Source organism: Ranitomeya imitator, chromosome 7 (assembly GCF_032444005.1).
Source record: "Ranitomeya imitator isolate aRanImi1 chromosome 7, aRanImi1.pri, whole genome shotgun sequence".
Taxonomy (NCBI): Eukaryota; Metazoa; Chordata; class Amphibia; order Anura; family Dendrobatidae; genus Ranitomeya; species Ranitomeya imitator.
Window position 1 is genome coordinate 133,150,160 of NC_091288.1, and position 18,672 is coordinate 133,168,831.

At 42.3% G+C, this 18,672-nt stretch overlaps 1 protein-coding gene across 1 annotated transcript in view; it reads right to left on the reverse strand.

The window, feature by feature from the left end:
- PGAP1 (post-GPI attachment to proteins inositol deacylase 1) overlaps positions 1-18,672 on the reverse strand; it is a 1,319,879-nt gene that overhangs the window by 67,614 nt on the left and 1,233,593 nt on the right. Inside the window, exon 26 of the mRNA XM_069733825.1 lies at positions 9,070-9,174. Within this exon, the coding sequence (XP_069589926.1) occupies positions 9,070-9,174 (105 nt within the window). The remainder of the gene's footprint in view (positions 1-9,069; positions 9,175-18,672) is intronic.

Consider the following 18,672-nt stretch of genomic DNA (forward strand, 5'->3'; position numbering starts at 1 on the left):
CCACCCACAGGGATTCTACATTTTCATTAATTTCACCTATATTATCACGCAGGATGGGTTTTAAGAACGATTTTACATATAGACACACCCCACCCCCTCGCTTATCTGTACAGTCATTTCTGAACAGACTACAGCCCTGCAAGTTAACAGCCCAGTCATGGCTCTCATCCAGCCATGTCTCAGATATCCCCACCATGTCATAATTATGCTCCAACAACATTAGTTCTAAATCGTCCATTTTGTTGGCGAGGCTTCTGGCATTAGTATACATACATTTTATGTATCTCTCTGCACCTCTATTCTTTCTTAAATTATTAACTGTTCTAACCCCACCCCCATGCCACCGCCACCCCCAACTTCCTTATTTGTGCCCAGGTCTCTATCTGCACTATCTTCCCCTCCTATAAAGTGAATACCCTCCCCCCCAATTCCTAGTTTAAACACTCCTCCAACCTTCTAGCCATTTTCTCCCCCAACACAGCTGCACCCTCCCCATTGAGGTGCAGCCCGTCCCTAGCGTAGAGCCTGTAGCCAACTGAGAAGTCGGCTCAGTTCTGCAGGAACCCAAACCCCTCCTTCCTACACCAATTCTTGAGCCACTTATTAACCTCCCTTATCTCCCGTTGCCTCTCTGGCGTGGCACGTGGTACAGGCAGTATTTCGGAAAATACCACGTTGGAGGTCCTTGCTTTCAGCTTGCAGCCTAATTCCCTGAAATCATCTTTAAGGACCTTCCACCTACCTCTAACTTTGTCATTTGTGCCAATGTGCACCATGACCGCTGGTTCCTCACCAGCCCCTCCCAGTAATCTGTCCACCCGATCAGCGATGTGTCAGACTCGAGCGCCAGGAAGGCAGCACACCGTTCGACGATCCCTGTCTTTGTGACAGATTGCCCTATCTGTTCCCCTAATAATTGAGTCGCCCACTACCAGCACCTGTCTGGCCTGCCCTGCTCTCCTATTTCCCTCCTTACTGGAGCAGTCACTCCTCCGGCTTTCAGAGGACATGCCTGGCTGCAGCAGTGCTACCCCTTGTGCTGGCACCCCCCTCATCTGCCAACTTAGCAAACTTATTGGGGTGTTCCAGATCAGGACCAGCCTCCCTGGCACTCTTCCCTCTACCCCGCTTCCTAACTGTCACCCAGCTTGCTACTTCATCGTCCTGCAGCTCCATCCCACCATCCCCCCCTCATCTGTCCCATTGAGCGTCTGCTCCGTGAGCAGAAGACTCCTCCCCATATTGTCTATGGATCTCAGTGTTGCCAGCTGCACATTTAGATTCAGAATCTGGTTTTCCAAATGCACAACGTGCTCACATCTCGCACAGCAGTATGCACCCTCGATCGGCTGCTCAAGGACTGCATACATGTGGCAAGATGTGCATTGGATGGCATTAACAAGAGTGGAGCACATTTCCTAATGGGGATTGCACCAGACAGAAAAGTTAAATAAAAAAAAATAAAAATAAGTACAAAGTATTAATTAAAAAAAAAAAAAAAAAAAAAAAAACAGACAGCAATTCAGTACTTCCTCCCTTGGAAACTCCCTGACTCCAAAGTCACTGAATCACAAGTCACACTTACCGCCGTTCACACTTACACTCAGATCACACTTAGCTCGCTCACACTCGCTCTGCTGAAGATTTATAGATTTTTTTTCTCTCTAGTTTCCTTAACAGCAATCCACCTTGCTGTCCAAATGCACTTCCAAAATACCATCACCAACCCTCTCTCAATCCGCCATGTCCACCACCACCGCCGCTAGTTCGACCATATGCACCTCTCCAGTCCAGCTCACACTACAAGAGACTCTCGTTAGGAAAATAAAGTACTCATCCTCTCATCCGCATACACAGGGTTTGTGACAGGGTTTGCGACATTGCTAGACTAATCTCGTTAGAGATCATGCCCTACCGGTTGGTTGAAAGCGAAGCTTTCAAAGACCTGATGGCCTTCGCAGTACCACGCTATGACCTACCCAGTGGGCACTTATTTCCTCACATGACTCTGTGGACCAAAATGTGGAAAAATTATAGCTCTCAAAATGTGGTGAGGCAAAAACTATTTTTTTGCTATAAAAAGCGTCTTTTAGTGTGTGACCGATGCCTAACAAAAATCCGCTATAAAAACCCGCTATAAATAGTAAATCAAACCCCCCTTCATCACTCCCTTAGTTAGGGAAAAAAAAAATTATTTCCATTTTCCAATTAGGGTTAGGGTTGGGGCTAAAGTGAGGGTTAGGGTTGGGGCTAAAGTTAGGAATGGAGCTAGAGTTGGGGATAGGGTTTGGATTACGTTTATGGATGGATTAGGGGTGTGTCAGGGTTAGTAGTGTAGTTAGGTTTATGGTTAGGGTTGGGACTAGGGTCAGGGGGTGTTGGGATTAGGGTTAGTGGTGTGTTCGGGTTACGGATTTGTTTCAGGTTATCGCTAGGGTTAGAGGTGTGGTTAGGGTTGGTATTAGGGGTGTGTTGGGCTAGGGATGGAGTTAGAATTGGGCAGTCTCCATTGTTTAGGCACATCAGGGGCTCTGCAAATGCAACATGATGTCCGATCTCAATTCTAGCCAACTCTGCGCTGAAAAAGTAAAACAGAGGTCCTTCCGTTCCAAGCTCTGCCATGTACCCAAACAGTGGTTTACCCCAACATATGGGGTATCAGTGTACTCAGGACAAATTGGAAAACAACTTTTGCGGTCCAATTTCTCCTGTTACCCATGGGAAAATAAAAAATTGGGGGCGAAATGATGATTTTTGTGAAACAAATATGATTTTTTATTTTTACGGCTCTACATTCTAAACTTCTGTGAAGCACTTGGGGGTTCAAAGTGCTCACCACACATCTAGATAAGTTCCTTAGGGGGTCTAGTTTCCAAAATGGTGTCCCTTGTGGGGGGTTTCCACATCAGGGGCTCTCCAAACGATACATGGAGTCCTATCTCAATTCCAGCCAATTTTGCATTGAAAAGTCAAATGGTGCTCCTTCCCTTCCGAGCTCTGCCATGCGCCCAAACAGTGATTTACCCCCACATATGGGGTATCGACGTACTCAGGATAAATTGCACAACAACTTTTGGGGTCCAATTTCTCCTATTACCCTCAGTAAAATAAAACAAATTGGATCTGAATTAATTTTTTTGTTTTTTTAAACATTCCAAAAATTCCTGTGAAGCAGCTGAAGGGTTAATAAGCTTCTTAAATGTGGTTTTGAGCACCTTGAGGGTTGCAGTTTTTACAATGGTGTCACTTTTTGATATTTTTTATCATATATACCCAGGGCCGGCATCAGCACCCGGCGTACCCGGGCAAGTGTCGGGGCCCTGGTGAGACAGGGTGGCCCATTCAGGGCCGGCGTTAGGGGCAGGCAGCTGCCAAGGGCCCCCGCTCCCCCAGGTGCCCTCAGCTAGCGGCACATCACGCAGCCTCTCTGGGGCCTCTGTGAGGCAGGGGGCCCATCTGTCGCCAGCGCCAACTCCCCCGCTGCATTGAACTATACCGGCGTCTGCCGGTAAAGTTCAAAGCAAATGATGGAGGAGAGAGCGTCACCTGACGCTCCCTCTCCCATCATTACCCACTCTGCCTCTGACACTGCGGGTGCGCGATGACGTCATTGCACACTCGCTGTGTGTCAGGCAGTGCAGCAGCAGCCGCCGAGACCAGAGCAGAGAGCAGCGCAGGCACGTTGAGAGGTGAGGAGTGGTTTTTTTTGTAAATATAACAGTGAGTACTGGACTATGGGGCCATTCTTGGGGGAAGGTGGGCTGTGCTGTATACTACATATCTGTGCTATATACTATATGGCTGTGTTATACACTACGTGAGCTGTGCTATACATTATATGGGCTGTTATATGCTACGTGGGCTGTGCTATATACTACGTGGGCCGTGTTATATACTATGTGGGCCGTGTTATATACTACGTGGGCTGTTATATGCTACGTGGATTGTGCTATATACTACATTGCGGTTCTATATACTACGTGGGCTGTGTTATACAATGCCTACAAGTAGTATTCAACCCCCTGCAGATTTAGCGAGATGCAAATAAGTTAGAGCCTTCAAACTTCAAACAAGAGCAGGATTTATTAACAGATGCAGAAATCTTACAAACCAAAAAGTTTTGTTGCTCAGTTAAATTTTTATAAATTTTAAACATAAAAGTGTGGGTCAATTATTATTCAACCCCTAGGTTTAATATTTTGTGGAATAACCTTTGTTTGCAATTACAGCTAATAATCGTCTTTTATAAGACCTGATCAGGCCGGCACAGGTCTCTGGAGTTATCTTGGCCCACTCCTCCATGCAGATCTTCTCCAAGTTATCTAGGTTCTTTGGGCGTCTAATGTGGACTTTAATCTTGAGCTCCTTCCACAAGTTTTCAATTGGGTTAAGGTCAGGAGACTGACTAGGCCACTGCAACACCTTGATTTTTTGCCTCTTGAACCAAGCCTTGGTCTTCTTGGCTGTGTGCTTTGGGTCGTTGTCTTGTTGGAAGATGAAATGACGACCCATCTTAAGATCCTTGATGGAGGAGCGGAGGTTCTTGGCCAAAATCTCCAGGTATGCCGTGCTATCCATCTTCCCATGGATGTGGACCAGATGGCCAGGCCCCTTGGCTGAGAAACAGCCCCACAGCATGATGCTGCCACCACCATGCTTGACTGTAGGGATGGTATTCTTGGGGTCGTACGCAGTGCCATCCTGTCTCCAAACGTCACGTGTGTGGTTGGCACCAAAGATCTCGATCTTGGTCTCATCAGACCAGAGAACCTTGAACCAGTCAGTCTCAGAGTCCTCCAAGTGATCATGAGCAAACTGTAGACGAGCCTTGACATGACGCTTTGAAAGTAAAGGTACCTTACGGGCTCGTCTGGAACGGAGACCATTGCGGTGGAGTACGTTACTTATGGTATTGACTGAAACCAATGTCCCCACTGCCATGAGATCTTCCCGGAGCTCCTTCCTTGTTGTCCTTGGGTTAGCCTTGACTCTTCGGACAAGCCTGGCCTCGGCACGGGAGGAAACTTTCAAAGGCTGTCCAGGCCGTGAAAGGCTAACAGTAGTTCCATAAGCCTTCCACTTCCGGATAATGCTCCCAACAGTGGAGACAGGTAGGCCCAACTCCTTGGAAAGGGTTTTGTACCCCTTGCCAGCCTTGTGACCCTCCACGATCTGGTCTCTGATTGCCTTGGAATGCTCCTTTGTCTTTCCCATGTTGACCATGTATGAGTGCTGTTCACAAGTTTGGGGAGGGTCTTAAATAGTCAGAAAAGGCTGGAAAAAGAGATAATTAATCCAAACATGTGAAGCTCATTGTTCTTTGTGCTTGAACTACTTCTTAATACTTTAGGGGAGCCAAACAGAATTCTGGTGGGTTGAGGGGTTGAATAATAAATGACCCTCTGAAAAGACATTTCACAATTTAAAAAAAAATAAACAAAGAAATAACATTCTTTTTTGCTGCAGTGCATTTCACACTTCCAGGCTGATCTACAGTCCAAATGTCACAATGCCAAGTTAATTCCAAATGTGTAAACCTGCTAAATCTGCAAGGGTTTGAATACTACTTGTAAGCACTGTATATGTGGCTGTGCTATATACTATATGGGCTGTTATATGCTACGTGGCTGTGTTATATACTACGTGGACTGTGTTATATACTACATGGCTGTGTTATATGCGATCCTGAATAGTGTTATGTGTTAAAGAGGGGGCCCACTGAGACTCTTTCGCCCAGTGCCCTCAAAAACCTGGAGCCGGGCCTGTATATACCCCTCAAAGTGACTTAAAATGTGATGTGGTCCCTAAAAAAAATGGTGCAGTAAAAATGAGAAATCGCTTTTGAAATTTTAACCCTTATAACTCCCTAAGAAAAAAAAATGTTGGTTCCAAAATTGTGCTGATGTAAAGTAGACATGTGGAAAATGTTACTTATTAAGTATTTTGTGAAACATATATCTGTGATTGAAGGGCATGAAAATTCAAAGGTGGAAAAATGAGAAATTTTCTAAATTTTCGCCAAATTTCCGTTTTTTAAACAAATAAACGCAAGTAATATCAAAGAAATTTTACCACTACCATGAAGTACAATATGTCATGAGAAAAAGTCAGAATCACCGGGATCCGTTGAAGCGTTCCAGAGTTATAACCTCATAAAGGGACAGTGGTCAGAATTGTAAAAATTGGCCCGGTTATTAACGTGCAAACCACCCTTTGGAGGTAAAGGGGTTAACACAGGTAACAAATTGATTAGGAGCGTCTAACTGGTCTGTAGGAGGCAGAACTCATAATGTCTGGTAGGGGATCAAATATTAATTTCTCGCTGCAAAATGCAAATAAATGTATATAATTTATACAATGTGATTTTCTGCATTTTATTTTTCATATTCTATCTCTCAATGTTACAATTAACCTACCCTTAAATTTATAGACTGTTCATGTCTTTGTCAGTGTGCAAACGCACAAAATCAGCAAGGGACCAAATACTTATGTCCCGCACTGTAAAAAAAGTGGGAGTGGCTGCTATAGTGACTCTGAGCGGTCCTGCTTAAATAGCTACTGCTGCAGCATCACGTGTGCCATCTGACGTCATTTCCAGGTTTTGGCCTGCATACCGGGACACTGCACATCCGGCATTTTGTAATGCAGGGAATCCACAGTGACATGTTCGTGTTACTACAAATATGCGTTCCAGCTGCCATGTTTAAGGATGTGTCAGCAATAGCGGGATTTGTCAGTGAGCATTAAAGGCATATTACAGCTACCTGATCAAAAAACAAATTAAGCCTGAACAGACTAGGTTGTGGATTTCTCCTATGTAAGTGCCACTTGAAGAAAAAAAGGCACCATATTGCACTGGCTACCCATAAAGGGTTAAAACCGTTCCATAAACGAGAAATGTGCATCTCCATATTGTCCTCCTCGCTGTTCGATCAGTCCGTATCCTGAGTCATCGTGCACTATGCAGAGTGAGCGGAGGAGTGGTCCACCAGCGTGGCATATCTTCACAGTTTAGCTGCCACGATCTCCAACATCCTGACTCTCTCTGGGCTGTTGTAAAGAGGTGCAACCTTAGATGTCGCGGTGTCTTTCCTTCTAAGCTTTCCTGAGCGTCATCCCCGTCTCCAGCCTGCATGAGATTTTGCTACTTCTACTACAATGCTGTGCTCTGGTCTGATGGTGGCATTTTACCAGTATTATGAACTTCACACGATGATCGACTTCACACGTCTGTCTAACATGGCCGCCAGGACACACCTTCTCCCCCAAGCACAGTTTCTAACAGGCCTGTACTGTTTCTTTATGTATATGGTCGTTTTGTCTAACTAATTTATTTTACTCTTATTTTGTTTACTAGGTTCTCTCTTTCACAATTTAAATATATTGTTAGACTTGTGAGGCTCAGACAGGTGGCAGAAAAGTTTCTTCTGAAGTTTAATGTGAATGCAATTTATAACAGGAGTAAAGTTCTTAGTATGCTGGTTGTTTTCTATCAGATCCCCTGTGAAGTGAATAATGTTTTACTCTTATTTTAGCTCCTGTTACTCAATAGAGTTCAAAAGTACAGGAGTAGGACAGATAGCAGGGATAACATTATTAGCTGCAAGGGTTGAATGTTATGATTTGAATTGTGAAGTATTGGAGGGTATGTTTAGGTCCAGTATTTTCAATCACAGTGATAATAGAAACATCCATGGATGCGCTGGTAAAGCATAACAACTTGGAAAGTATACATTTGCTGTTATGGATCTGAAAGGAGATCCCAAAATAGTGGTCGTCTACATATCTTGATCAGGTATGAGACAATGGAGAGAAAAGAACCAAGTGATAGACAGTGTTATGAAAAGGAATAACACTTTTCCTTACTCTGATTAGACTGGCAGCGGGCCACTGGGAAGTTACTCCGGAAATCCTGACGAAGTTCAAGCCAACTATACACGATGAGTAGTGATGAGCGAGTATACTCGTTGCTCGGGTTTTCCCGAGCACACTCAGGTGATGTCCGAGTATTTGTTATTGCTCGGAGATTTAGTTTTCATCGCCTCAGCTGCATGATTTACAGCTGCCAGACAGGCTGAATACATGTGAGGAATGCCTGTTTGTTAGGGAATTCCCACATGTATTCAGCCTGTCCAGCAGCCGTAAATCATGCAGCTGAGGCAATGAAAACGAAATCTCCGAGCAATAACAAATACTCGGAGATCACCCGAGCATGCTCGGGAAAACCCGAGCAACGAGTATACTCGTTCATCACTATCAATGAGCCTTTGTCTCTGTGTAGTCGGTGTGAAGCTATGTACAGGAAAGTGAGAAGCTGCGAGGGTTGTATGTTACTCTTCTGAATTGTAAAAGACTGGAGGGAGTGTCTGTATAGGAAACAGAAGCAATGGACTAGGAACAGACTGAAGAAAAATTGCATTTATATTGGCAGGTTACATCCCTATTTCAGGTTTATACACTCACTTCCTACATCAGTACAAAGCTGGGTTGCCTAGGGAGATCCCCAGAATGCAGATGACCTTGTGAGCATTGTGGAGAGATACATTGCTCTGGTGAACTCCCTAAGCAAAGACGTTTAAGATCACCTTACTGGAGTAACAAAAGGGGGGCTGACACCCAAAATAAAAGGTCTAAATTCTTGCTTGTGTGGAACCCATGGACCCAGGAGGCAGAGTCTCTGCCAAAGGCTGAGAGATGAATTTAAACTAAATAGATGAGATCGTTTTGAACTATTTAGCCTACCCAGTGAAAGGACTGCATTTGTGCTGGAAAAGGGCCTTTGTTGTTTTTTTTTATTCTTAGTTGATAATTACATTATTTTATAGTTTACTGTTGATTGTTTAGTTGTTTTATATATATTTTTTCCAAAATAGCATACTTAGAATCCAAAATAAAACATAATGGTTGGAAAAAGCAAATCTTGACAAGAAACAGCAGTTGCATCATACAGCTATCCTCCCCTAAATTGTTATCATACTCCACTTTGGATTGCAAGCATGAAGATTTTTTTTTGCTAATAACTGCTGCACCTTTGTCACTGTTATGTTGAGTATACATTGAAATACTCACCTGGATTTTATTGATAATATAGTGGAATTCATCAGAATTTCTACTGTGAAAATAAGTATAATAGCCAAATCTCTCAAAGGATCAGGATCCAGTTGAATATTATATCTAGAAAATAAGACATTTAAAAATTATTACAATAACAATTACAGAACAAAGCCCCCCAAAAAAGAATAATTTAACCCCTTAGTGATAGAACAAATTTTGACATTAAATCTGACCACTGTCACTAATGTGGTAGTAACTATGGAACCCTTCAATGGATCCCACTGATTTTAATATTGATTTTTGTACTTCATAGTAGTGGTAACATTTGTTCGATATGACTTGCTTCTATTTGTAAAAATATTGAAAATTACTCAATTTTCAAATTTTTTATTCTTATGCCTTGAAAAAGGGGTTATGTCATACAAAGTAGTTAATAAATGACTTTTACCATATGTCTACATCATGTTTGCATCATGTTTTAAACATTTTTTTTGTTAGGAAGTTAGAAAGGTTAAAAGTTGATCAGCAAATTTTCATTTTTCCAACAAAATTTACAAAAACAATTTTTTTTAGGGACCACATGACATTTGAAGTGGGTCAATATGAAAGAAAACACCTGTCACGCCATAAGCGGCGTTAAAGGGGCAGGACGGCGTATGGGACCCGCACCTGACCCTACACTTTAATGGGGGCCTGGCTTTCCCTTATCTCGGGGGTACCTATGAAGGTTAGGAGGCCCGAGCCGCCAGAGTATCCCTGTCTCCTGTGCAGGCCCTATGAGTGGCCCCCTCTCCCCCCAAAGGAGGTGGAATGTACCCGTGTAATAATACAACAAATAACAGGGTAAACAGACAAGATAACTATAAAATATTCAAACTCACCAAATGCTCACACAACCACAGAGGAAACAGAGAAGGGAAGAGAAGGAATAAACTTAGGAAGGAAAACAGGTTTAACATGCAACCAAAACTGCAGACACCAATCTCTGTAAATAAACCTCCAACACCAACACCTCTCTCCAACAACCTCCAGCCAGGCAGTTGAACTGATCACTGACACTAGCTGAAGTCAGGACTGGGTCTATATAGAGGATCAGATCACAAAATCCAGCTCAGCTGTGAGAGACCCAGCTCTCAGCAATAAGGTTAACTCCTGCACTGCTGGCACAAAGCAGCCAGGTCAGAACATAGGCGAAGAGCTTCCGTTCACAGTGTGTGAACGAGGCCCAGAGCGCCGCGGTTCTCTGGAACCTCTCTGTAGCGGTAGCCCCGTGACAACACCTCAAAGTTACACCATTCTAAAAACTGCAGCCCTCAAAGTCCTCAAAACCACATTCAAGAAGTTTATTAACCCTTCAGGTGCTTCACAGAAAGGTAAAAATGAACATTTTACTTTTTTTTACAAAAACTTTACCTTAGCCCCAAATGTTTTATTTTTACAAGAGTAACAGGACCCTAAACATTGTTGTGCAATTTCTCCTGAGAATGCCGATAGCCTTTATGTAGGGGAAACCACTGTTTGGAAGCACAGCCGAGCTCGGAACAAGTACCGTTTAACTTTTTAAACGCAAAAGTGTCTGGAATCGAGAGGAACACCTTGTCGCGTATGGAGAGAACCTGATGTGCCTAAACAAAGGAAATCATCTACAAATGAGCCCATTTTGGAAACTAGGCCCCTCAAGGAATGTATGTAGATGTGTTCTGAGCACCTTCAACCCCAATGTGCCTCACAGAAGTTTATAATGGTGAGCTGTGAAAATAAAAAAATCACTTTTGTCCACAAAAATGTACTTTTAGATTCAATTATTTATTTTTACAAGGGTAACAGCAGAAAATGGACCCCAAAATTTGTTGAACAATTTCTCCCGAGTACACGGATACCCCATATGTAGGGGAAAAGCACTGTTTGGGCGCATGGCAGGGCTAGGAAAGGAAGAAGTGACATTTTGGAAAGCAGACTTTGATTAAATGACCTGCAAGTGTCATGTGGCGTTTAGAGAGCCCCTGATGTGCCTAAACAGTGAAAAGCCCACACAAGTTACCCCATTTTGGAAACTACTCCCTCCAAGAATTTTATCCAGAGGTATAGTTAGCATTTTGAACCCACAGATATTGCACAGAATTTGATAACATTAGGTCGTCATATTGAATATTTTTTTTTTCCCAAAAATGTTGTTTTAGCCCCAAATTTGTAATTTTCACAATGGATAATAGGAGAAAACAAACAGACCCATAATTTGTTACGCAACTTCTCCTGAATGCGTAACAAACCCCATATGTGATCAAAAACTTTTGCTTGGGCACATGACAGGGCTAGGAAAGGAAAGAGAGCTATTTGTCTGGAATAGATTGTGAATGCCATCTGATTTGAAGAGCCCGTGACATGCAAAAACAGTAGAAATCCCACAAAAGTAACCCGGTGGACCCTACAATTTGTTATGCAATTTCTCCAGAATGTGGTGATACCCCATATGTGGTTGTACACTACTGTTTGTGCACACGGCAGGGATCGGATGGAAAGGTGTGCTACTTGGCTTTTAGAATGCATATTTTGCCTTTATTGATTGTGAGCTCTATTAGCTGAGCGCCTGAGGAGCCAGAACAGCAGAAATCTCCCCAGGTGATCCCATACTGGAAACTTCACCATTTAATGAATTCATCTAGGGGTGTGGGGAGTATTTTTAACCCATTAGTGCCTCACAGAATGTTATAACATTGCGACGTGGAAATATGACATTTTAGTGGTAAAATTGTAATTTTTGTATTTGCTGCAAATTTGTCAGGTAAAAAAGGGTCAATAGGTGAAATTGGACTCCATAATTTTTTGCATAATCTCTCCCAAACACAGTGATCTCCCACATGTCGTCAGAAATTACTGTTAGGCCACACGTCAGGGCGGAGAAGGAAGGAGCGCTAATTGGCTTTTGGAGCACAGATTTTGCTATAATAGTTTGTGGGCAACATTTGCGGAACCCCTAAAGTGCCAGAAAAACAAAAGTGACCCCAATGTAGAAATTGCACTGCTCAATGAATTCATCTATGACTGCAGTGACTATTTTGTAACATCTATCACCAACTTTATTTATGGGGAATTGCAAATATGCCAGTTTAGTGCCCATACAGTGCCACCATACCCTACCGTTCAAAAGTTTAGGGCTACCCAGACAATTTTGTGTTTTCCAAGAAAACTCATACTTTTATTAATCAAATGAGTTGCCAAATGAATAGTCCAGACATTGACAAGGTTCGAAAAAAAGATTTTTATTTGAAATAATAATTTTCTCCTTCAAACTTTGCTTTCATCAAAGAATGCTCCCTTTGCAGCAATTACAGCATTGCAGACCATTGGCATTCTAGCAGTTAATTTGCTGAGGTAATCTGGAGAAATTTCACCCCATGCTTCCAGAAGCCACTCCCACAAGTTGGTTTGGCTTGATGAATACAATTTTTTTTAAAACTGACCATCACATCCAAACATAGACTAAGTGTGAACAGGTGCTGAACTATTTCTAGTGGAGTAATGCAATTCAATTTTCATTTTTCATGTTTGCAAGTTTTGGCGCTACAGTGTGCTGCCTTTTTTGTTTGAGAGTATATGAGTTGGTGACTCTACGTTCAGCACCTGTTCACACTTAGTCTATGTTTGGATGTGACGGTCAGTTTTTTTCATTTGTATTCACTAGCCTTCTGACTGAGTACTCACAGCAGGACCACTACCCCTCCACAGAGATGTAGATTTTAGTCTAACAGATCATTCATGTTCCCATACAGATGAAGACTATATTCTAAGTGAGGAAAGGCATTGCTAGGTCCTGGTATACGAGAAATGTTTTACCGTGGCTACCAGGTACACATGAATTGGCCAATTTATGCGCTAAACTTTATAAATTTTTCATATTTCTAGTGTAGTAATGCAATTCAAATTTCATTTTTCATATTTGCAAGTTTTGATGCTACAGTGTGCTGCGTTTTTTGTTTGGTTTGGCTTGATGGGCACTTTTTGCGTACTATACGGTCAAGCTGCTCCCACAACAGCTCAATGGGGTTGAGATCTGGTGACTGCGCTAGCCACTCCTTTACAGATAGAATATCAGCTGCCTGCTTCTTCCCTAAATAGTTCTTGCATAATTGGGAGGTGTGCTTTGGGTCATTGTCCTGTTGTAGGATGAAATTGGCTCCAAACAAGCGCTGTCCACAGGGTATGGCATGGCGTTGCAAAATGGAGTGATAGCCTTCCTTATTCAAAATCCTTTCTACCTTGTACAAATCTCCCACTTTAGCAGCACTAAAGCAACACCAAACCATCACATTACCTCCACCATGCATGACAGATGGCATCAGGCACTCTGCCAGCATCTTTTCAGTCGTTCTGCGTCTCTCAAAAGTTCTTCTGTGTGATCCAAACACCTCAAACTTGGATTCGTCTGTCCATAACACTTTTTTCCAATCTTTCTCTGTCCAATGTTTGTGTTCTTTTGCCCATATTAATCTTTTCCTTTTATTAGCCAGCCTCAGATATTGCTTTTTCTTTGCCACTCTGCCCTGAAGGCCAGCATCCCTAAGTCGCATCTTCACTGTAGAAGTTGACAATGGTGTTTTGCGTGTACTATTTAATGAAGCTGCCAGTTGAGGACCTGTGAGGTGTTAATTTCTCAAACAACAGACTCTAATGTACTTGTCTTGTTGCTCAGTTGTGCAGCGGGGCCTCCCACTTCTCTTTCTACTCTGGTTAGAGCCTGTTTGTGCTATCCTCTGAAGGGAGTAGTACACACTTCTGTAGGAAATCTTCAGTTTCTTGGCAATTTCTCGCTTGGAATAGCCTTCATTTCTAAGAACAAGAATAGACTGTCGAGTGTCACATGAAAGTTCTTTTTTCTGGCCATTTTGAGAACTTAATGGAACCAACAAATGTTATGCTCCAGATTCTCAACTAGCTCAAAGGAAGGTCAGGTTTAAAGGTTCTCTAATCAGCCAAACTGTTTTCAGCTGTGCCAATATACTTGCACAAGGTTTTTCAAGGGTATTCTAACCATCCATTAGCTTTCTTACACAGTTAGCAAACACAAAGTACCATAAGAACACTGGAGTGATGGTTGTTGGAAATGGGCCTCTATACACCTATGAAGATACTGCATTGCAAACCAGACGTTTGCAGCTAGAATAGTCATTTACCACATTAACAATGTATAGAGTGTATGTAATGTTAGCTTCATTGGAAAAAACTGTGCTTTTCTTTCAAAAATAAGGAAATTTCTAAGTGACCCTAAACCTTTGTATGGTAGTGTATATTGTAGCACCCCAATACATTGTGCCCAAATATGCACCTGTAAATTAAGTGCTCTCTAAACAGTACAATAATGTCACAGTGGGGCTCAGAATAAGAGAGGCCTTTGGATTTAGGAGCACATAATTCACTGGATTTTATTTGAGGTGATGGGAGCCATGTTTTTTCAGAGTCGTTATTCTAGCAGTAACATGGGAACCCCGATATTTCCAGTGACTGATGACTGATTAGTGGGGCTGAATTTCTGCAGGATAAATTAGGGTTTTATTGGTAACATTTTGGGGCACATGTGAGCTAAAAAGAAGCTTAAAATGATGGGACAGTCTAAAGTGACTCCATCTGCCTCATAAGTGAGTGGATCCATCCGGGGTTTGTCTGAATAATGACTTTGGGGAATTTACACGGAAACCCTGATGTAAGTGCTTAGCAGAGAGTGTAAGATAAATGATACCAGTTGTATACAGGATTTTTTTTAGGTTTTGCTGCGATAACACAGTAAAAATGTTTTTCTATAAAAAGTTGTTATTTTTTGTCACCATATTCAGAGAGCTGTAACTTTTTTTTATTTTTTTGCGACTACAGCTGTATTAGAACTTTTTATTTGCAGCAAAAGTTGCAGATTTTTTGTGTACCATTTTTGAGCACGTAATATTTTGTCCAAATAATATAAGTTGTAGCCAGCTCACCCAGTCTGTCATCCTTTGGAGATCTGCTCATTACATAAACCAAGAAGAACAACAAGGATCCCTAAAATGTAACTTTTATTATAACAAGCTAAAAGACTCTATTAATCACAATCATATTAAAAAAGTGAGACGACAAGCAATGTACCTCAACAAAACCCTATATCAAGCTACAATGAAGCCTGCCTGACAGTGGAGGTTGGCACCCTAATTTACTGCGGTAGGTGCCCCCACTCCTCGGCGGCTCACCCTTTAAATCCCTAAAGAGTGCTTGCAATACAGGAAAACTGGTGAGCCCTGAAGCGCAATCCCTATGATACCATCTGCCTGGCAGTGGAGGTAGACACCCTAATTTACTGCGGTAGGTGCCCCCACTCAGCGGTGGCTGACCCTAGGGTCCCTCACAATCCCTACAGTCAAGATAGACAAAAAGGAATGTCCTAAATACACCCTGGTACCCGTAAGAAAAAAAGACAAAAATGAAATGTGTAGAAATGAGTGACCTGTCCCTAAATTTCACTCTACCTGGATATCTACCTAGGTGTGGAGGTTGGCACCCTAAGATACACGAGAATGCTCCCCCGCTGTCCCTTTTCTCCTACTATCACCCTATAAGACTTAAACACAGAAACAGAGGGCCAGATGGCCTGTATTGTTTGTATGATGCAATGCTGGAATAGTATTTTAATAGGGGTTCGTCTTTGGTAAGCAGACACATATTTACCCTTTGTGCTTAAAATTTTATAAGAAGGGTGCATTATACTACTATGGTGCTGCATTATACTACTATGGGGGTACATTATAATATGGGGGTACATTATAATATGGGGGTACATTATAATATGGGGGTGCATTATACGACTATGGGGTTGCAAATTACTATGGCGGAGCATTATACTGCTATGTGGTTGCATTATACTGCTATGGGGGTGCATTATACTATGGAGCTGCATTATACTACTATGGGGCTGCATTATACTGCTATGGTGCTGCATTGTACTATGGGAGTGCATCATACTGCTATGTGGCTGCATTATACCGCAATGGGGGTTCCTTATACCACTCTGGGACTGCATTAAACTGATATGGGGCTGCATTATACTACTATGGGGCTGCATTATACTACTATACAGGTGATTCTCACAAAATTAGATCATCAAGAGTAAATATATTTCAGTTCTTCAATACAAAAAGTGAAACTCATATTATAAAAAGTAATGACAAACATAGTGATACATTTCAAGTGTTTATTTCTATTTATGTTGATGATTATGGCTTACAGCCAGTGAAAACCCAAAAGTCGTTATCTCAGTAAATTAGAATAATTAACAAAAAACACATGCAAAGGCTTCCTAAGCATTTAAAAGGGTCCTTTAGTCTGTTTCAGTAGGCTCCACAATCATGGGGAATAATTCTGACTTGACAGATGTCCAGAAGGCAGTCATTGACACACTCCACAAGGAGGGGAAGCCACAAAAGGTCAGTGCTAAAGAGACTGGCTGTTCACAGAGTGCTGTATCCAAGCATATTAATGGAGAGTTGAGAGGAAGGAAAAAGTGTGGTAGAAAAAGGTGCACAAGCAACTGGAATAATGGCAGCCTTGAAAGGATTGCTAAGAAAACGACATTCAAAAATTTGGGAAAGATTCACAAGGAGTGGACTGCTGCTGGAGTCATTGCTTCAAGAACCTCCACACACAAGACTTATCCAGGACATGGGCTACAAGTGTTGCATTCCTTGTGTCAAGCCACTCATGACCAATAGACAACGCCAGAAATGTCTTACCTGGGCCAAGGAGAACAAGAACTGGACTGTTGCTGAGTGGTCCAAGGTGTTATTTTCAGATGAAAGTAAATTTTGCATTTCATTTGGAAATCAAGGTGCCAGAGTCTAAAGGAAGAGTGGAGAGACATACAATCCAAGCTGCTTGAGGTCTAGTGTGAAGTTTCCACAAATAGTGATGGTTTGGGGAGCTATGCCATCTGCTGGCTTAGGTCCATTGTGTTTTATCAAATTCAGCGCAGCCGTCTTGTAGGAAATTGTAGAGCACTTCATATGTTCAACACGGCAGATAAGTACACAGGCGAAGGAGTACGATGCCGGGAGCCATGAAGCAAGCAGGAGTGCAGCGATCATAAGAAGATGGAAGAAACTGGACCTGGAACTGCGACATCCATCGGACCAGACCGCCCCCCGGGTGAGTATAATAAAAGTTATTTTTCTTCGCTTGCAAGTCGGATAGGGGGCTTATCCATAGCATTACAGAATGCTGTAGATAACTCCTGAAAGGCAGTGGTCGTATCTTATATTGGCCACACCTGGTGACAGGTTCTTTATAAGTATAATACACATTGTTAGGATTCAGCATCATACAGTGCCTGAAATTAGCCCTAGTCTGAAAAACTCCTTTAATGATAAAGCAAAATTACACATTGGGGAGAGATGTGCAAAACAGATCCAGATATGCTTACATTGGGTCGCTGCCAAAAATTAATACAACTCTTTCGCAGGGGTGCTGGGCATCATACTCCTACTGATTCAATATCGATGACCTATCTGAGGGATAACCAACAAATAAAATCGCACGCTCTATCTCTCTATGCAAACATGAAATACAGTATATAAAATTTGAATTGAATTACTGCTCTAGAACATTAGAAAAATTGAGAATACTTAGCACTAGTGATGTCTAAGCACTAAAATGCTCGGGTACTCGTTGCTCGGGTCGAGCAAATTGAAATGCTCGGGTGCTCGACCCGAGAAACAAGCCCAATGTAAGTCTATGGGAAATTCGAGCATTTCTCCAGTGACCCCCCCCCCCCAGCGGTCTGCAGAAGGACTAGAAATTACGGAACAGTGCTCAAATTACATGGGAACAACATGGGGAAGACCCCTGGAAGCATTTCTGACTCCCAGATCACTGGTGTGAACAGTGTTGTCTTACGCCACTTTCACAGACTCACAATAAAACATACAAAAATGAAACCAAAATGGATTTTCCTGGGAAATATTTTAAGGAACATCTATAGTATATATGGCAAAATAAATATATCCCAAAACAAAAATGCTTCTCCACACCTTGGGCTATGTTCACACGTAGCGTTTTTGATGAGTTTTTGAACTTTAGCTTTGCTTTCAACCAAGACGAATGCATTCACTCGGAAATTCCATTTCCAATGGCCCTTGGAAGAGACGTGGAGGAGGGCCTAAAAAAAAAAAATGTTTCCAATAAAAAGGAGTGGGTCTCCTATGCTTGTAATGCTCATGCACTTTTTTCATGTGCATCATAAACACCCTTTGATGATGTGGGTGTTGCATCACGGACCACGGTCACCCTGGTGATGTGGTAGTGGAATTTGAGGACGAGGACAAGGAGGAGGACAACAGCAAATAGCCAAAATCAGGAAGCGTATACCCATGTGTAAGTGTGAAGAGGTGCATGGGAATAGACCTCCCAAAAAAAAAGACACTAGATTTGAGTTTATGTTTATGTTATGCTGCTATCATTCGGTGGTGTTGAGAAGTCTGGCCCAGTCCAGCCCTTGTTCATTTTTATAAGAGTCAGCCTGTCAGCATTTTCAGTTGACAGGCGGATGCTCTTATCAGTTATAATTCTACCAGTGTCCCTAAAATCCCACTCTGACAAAACACT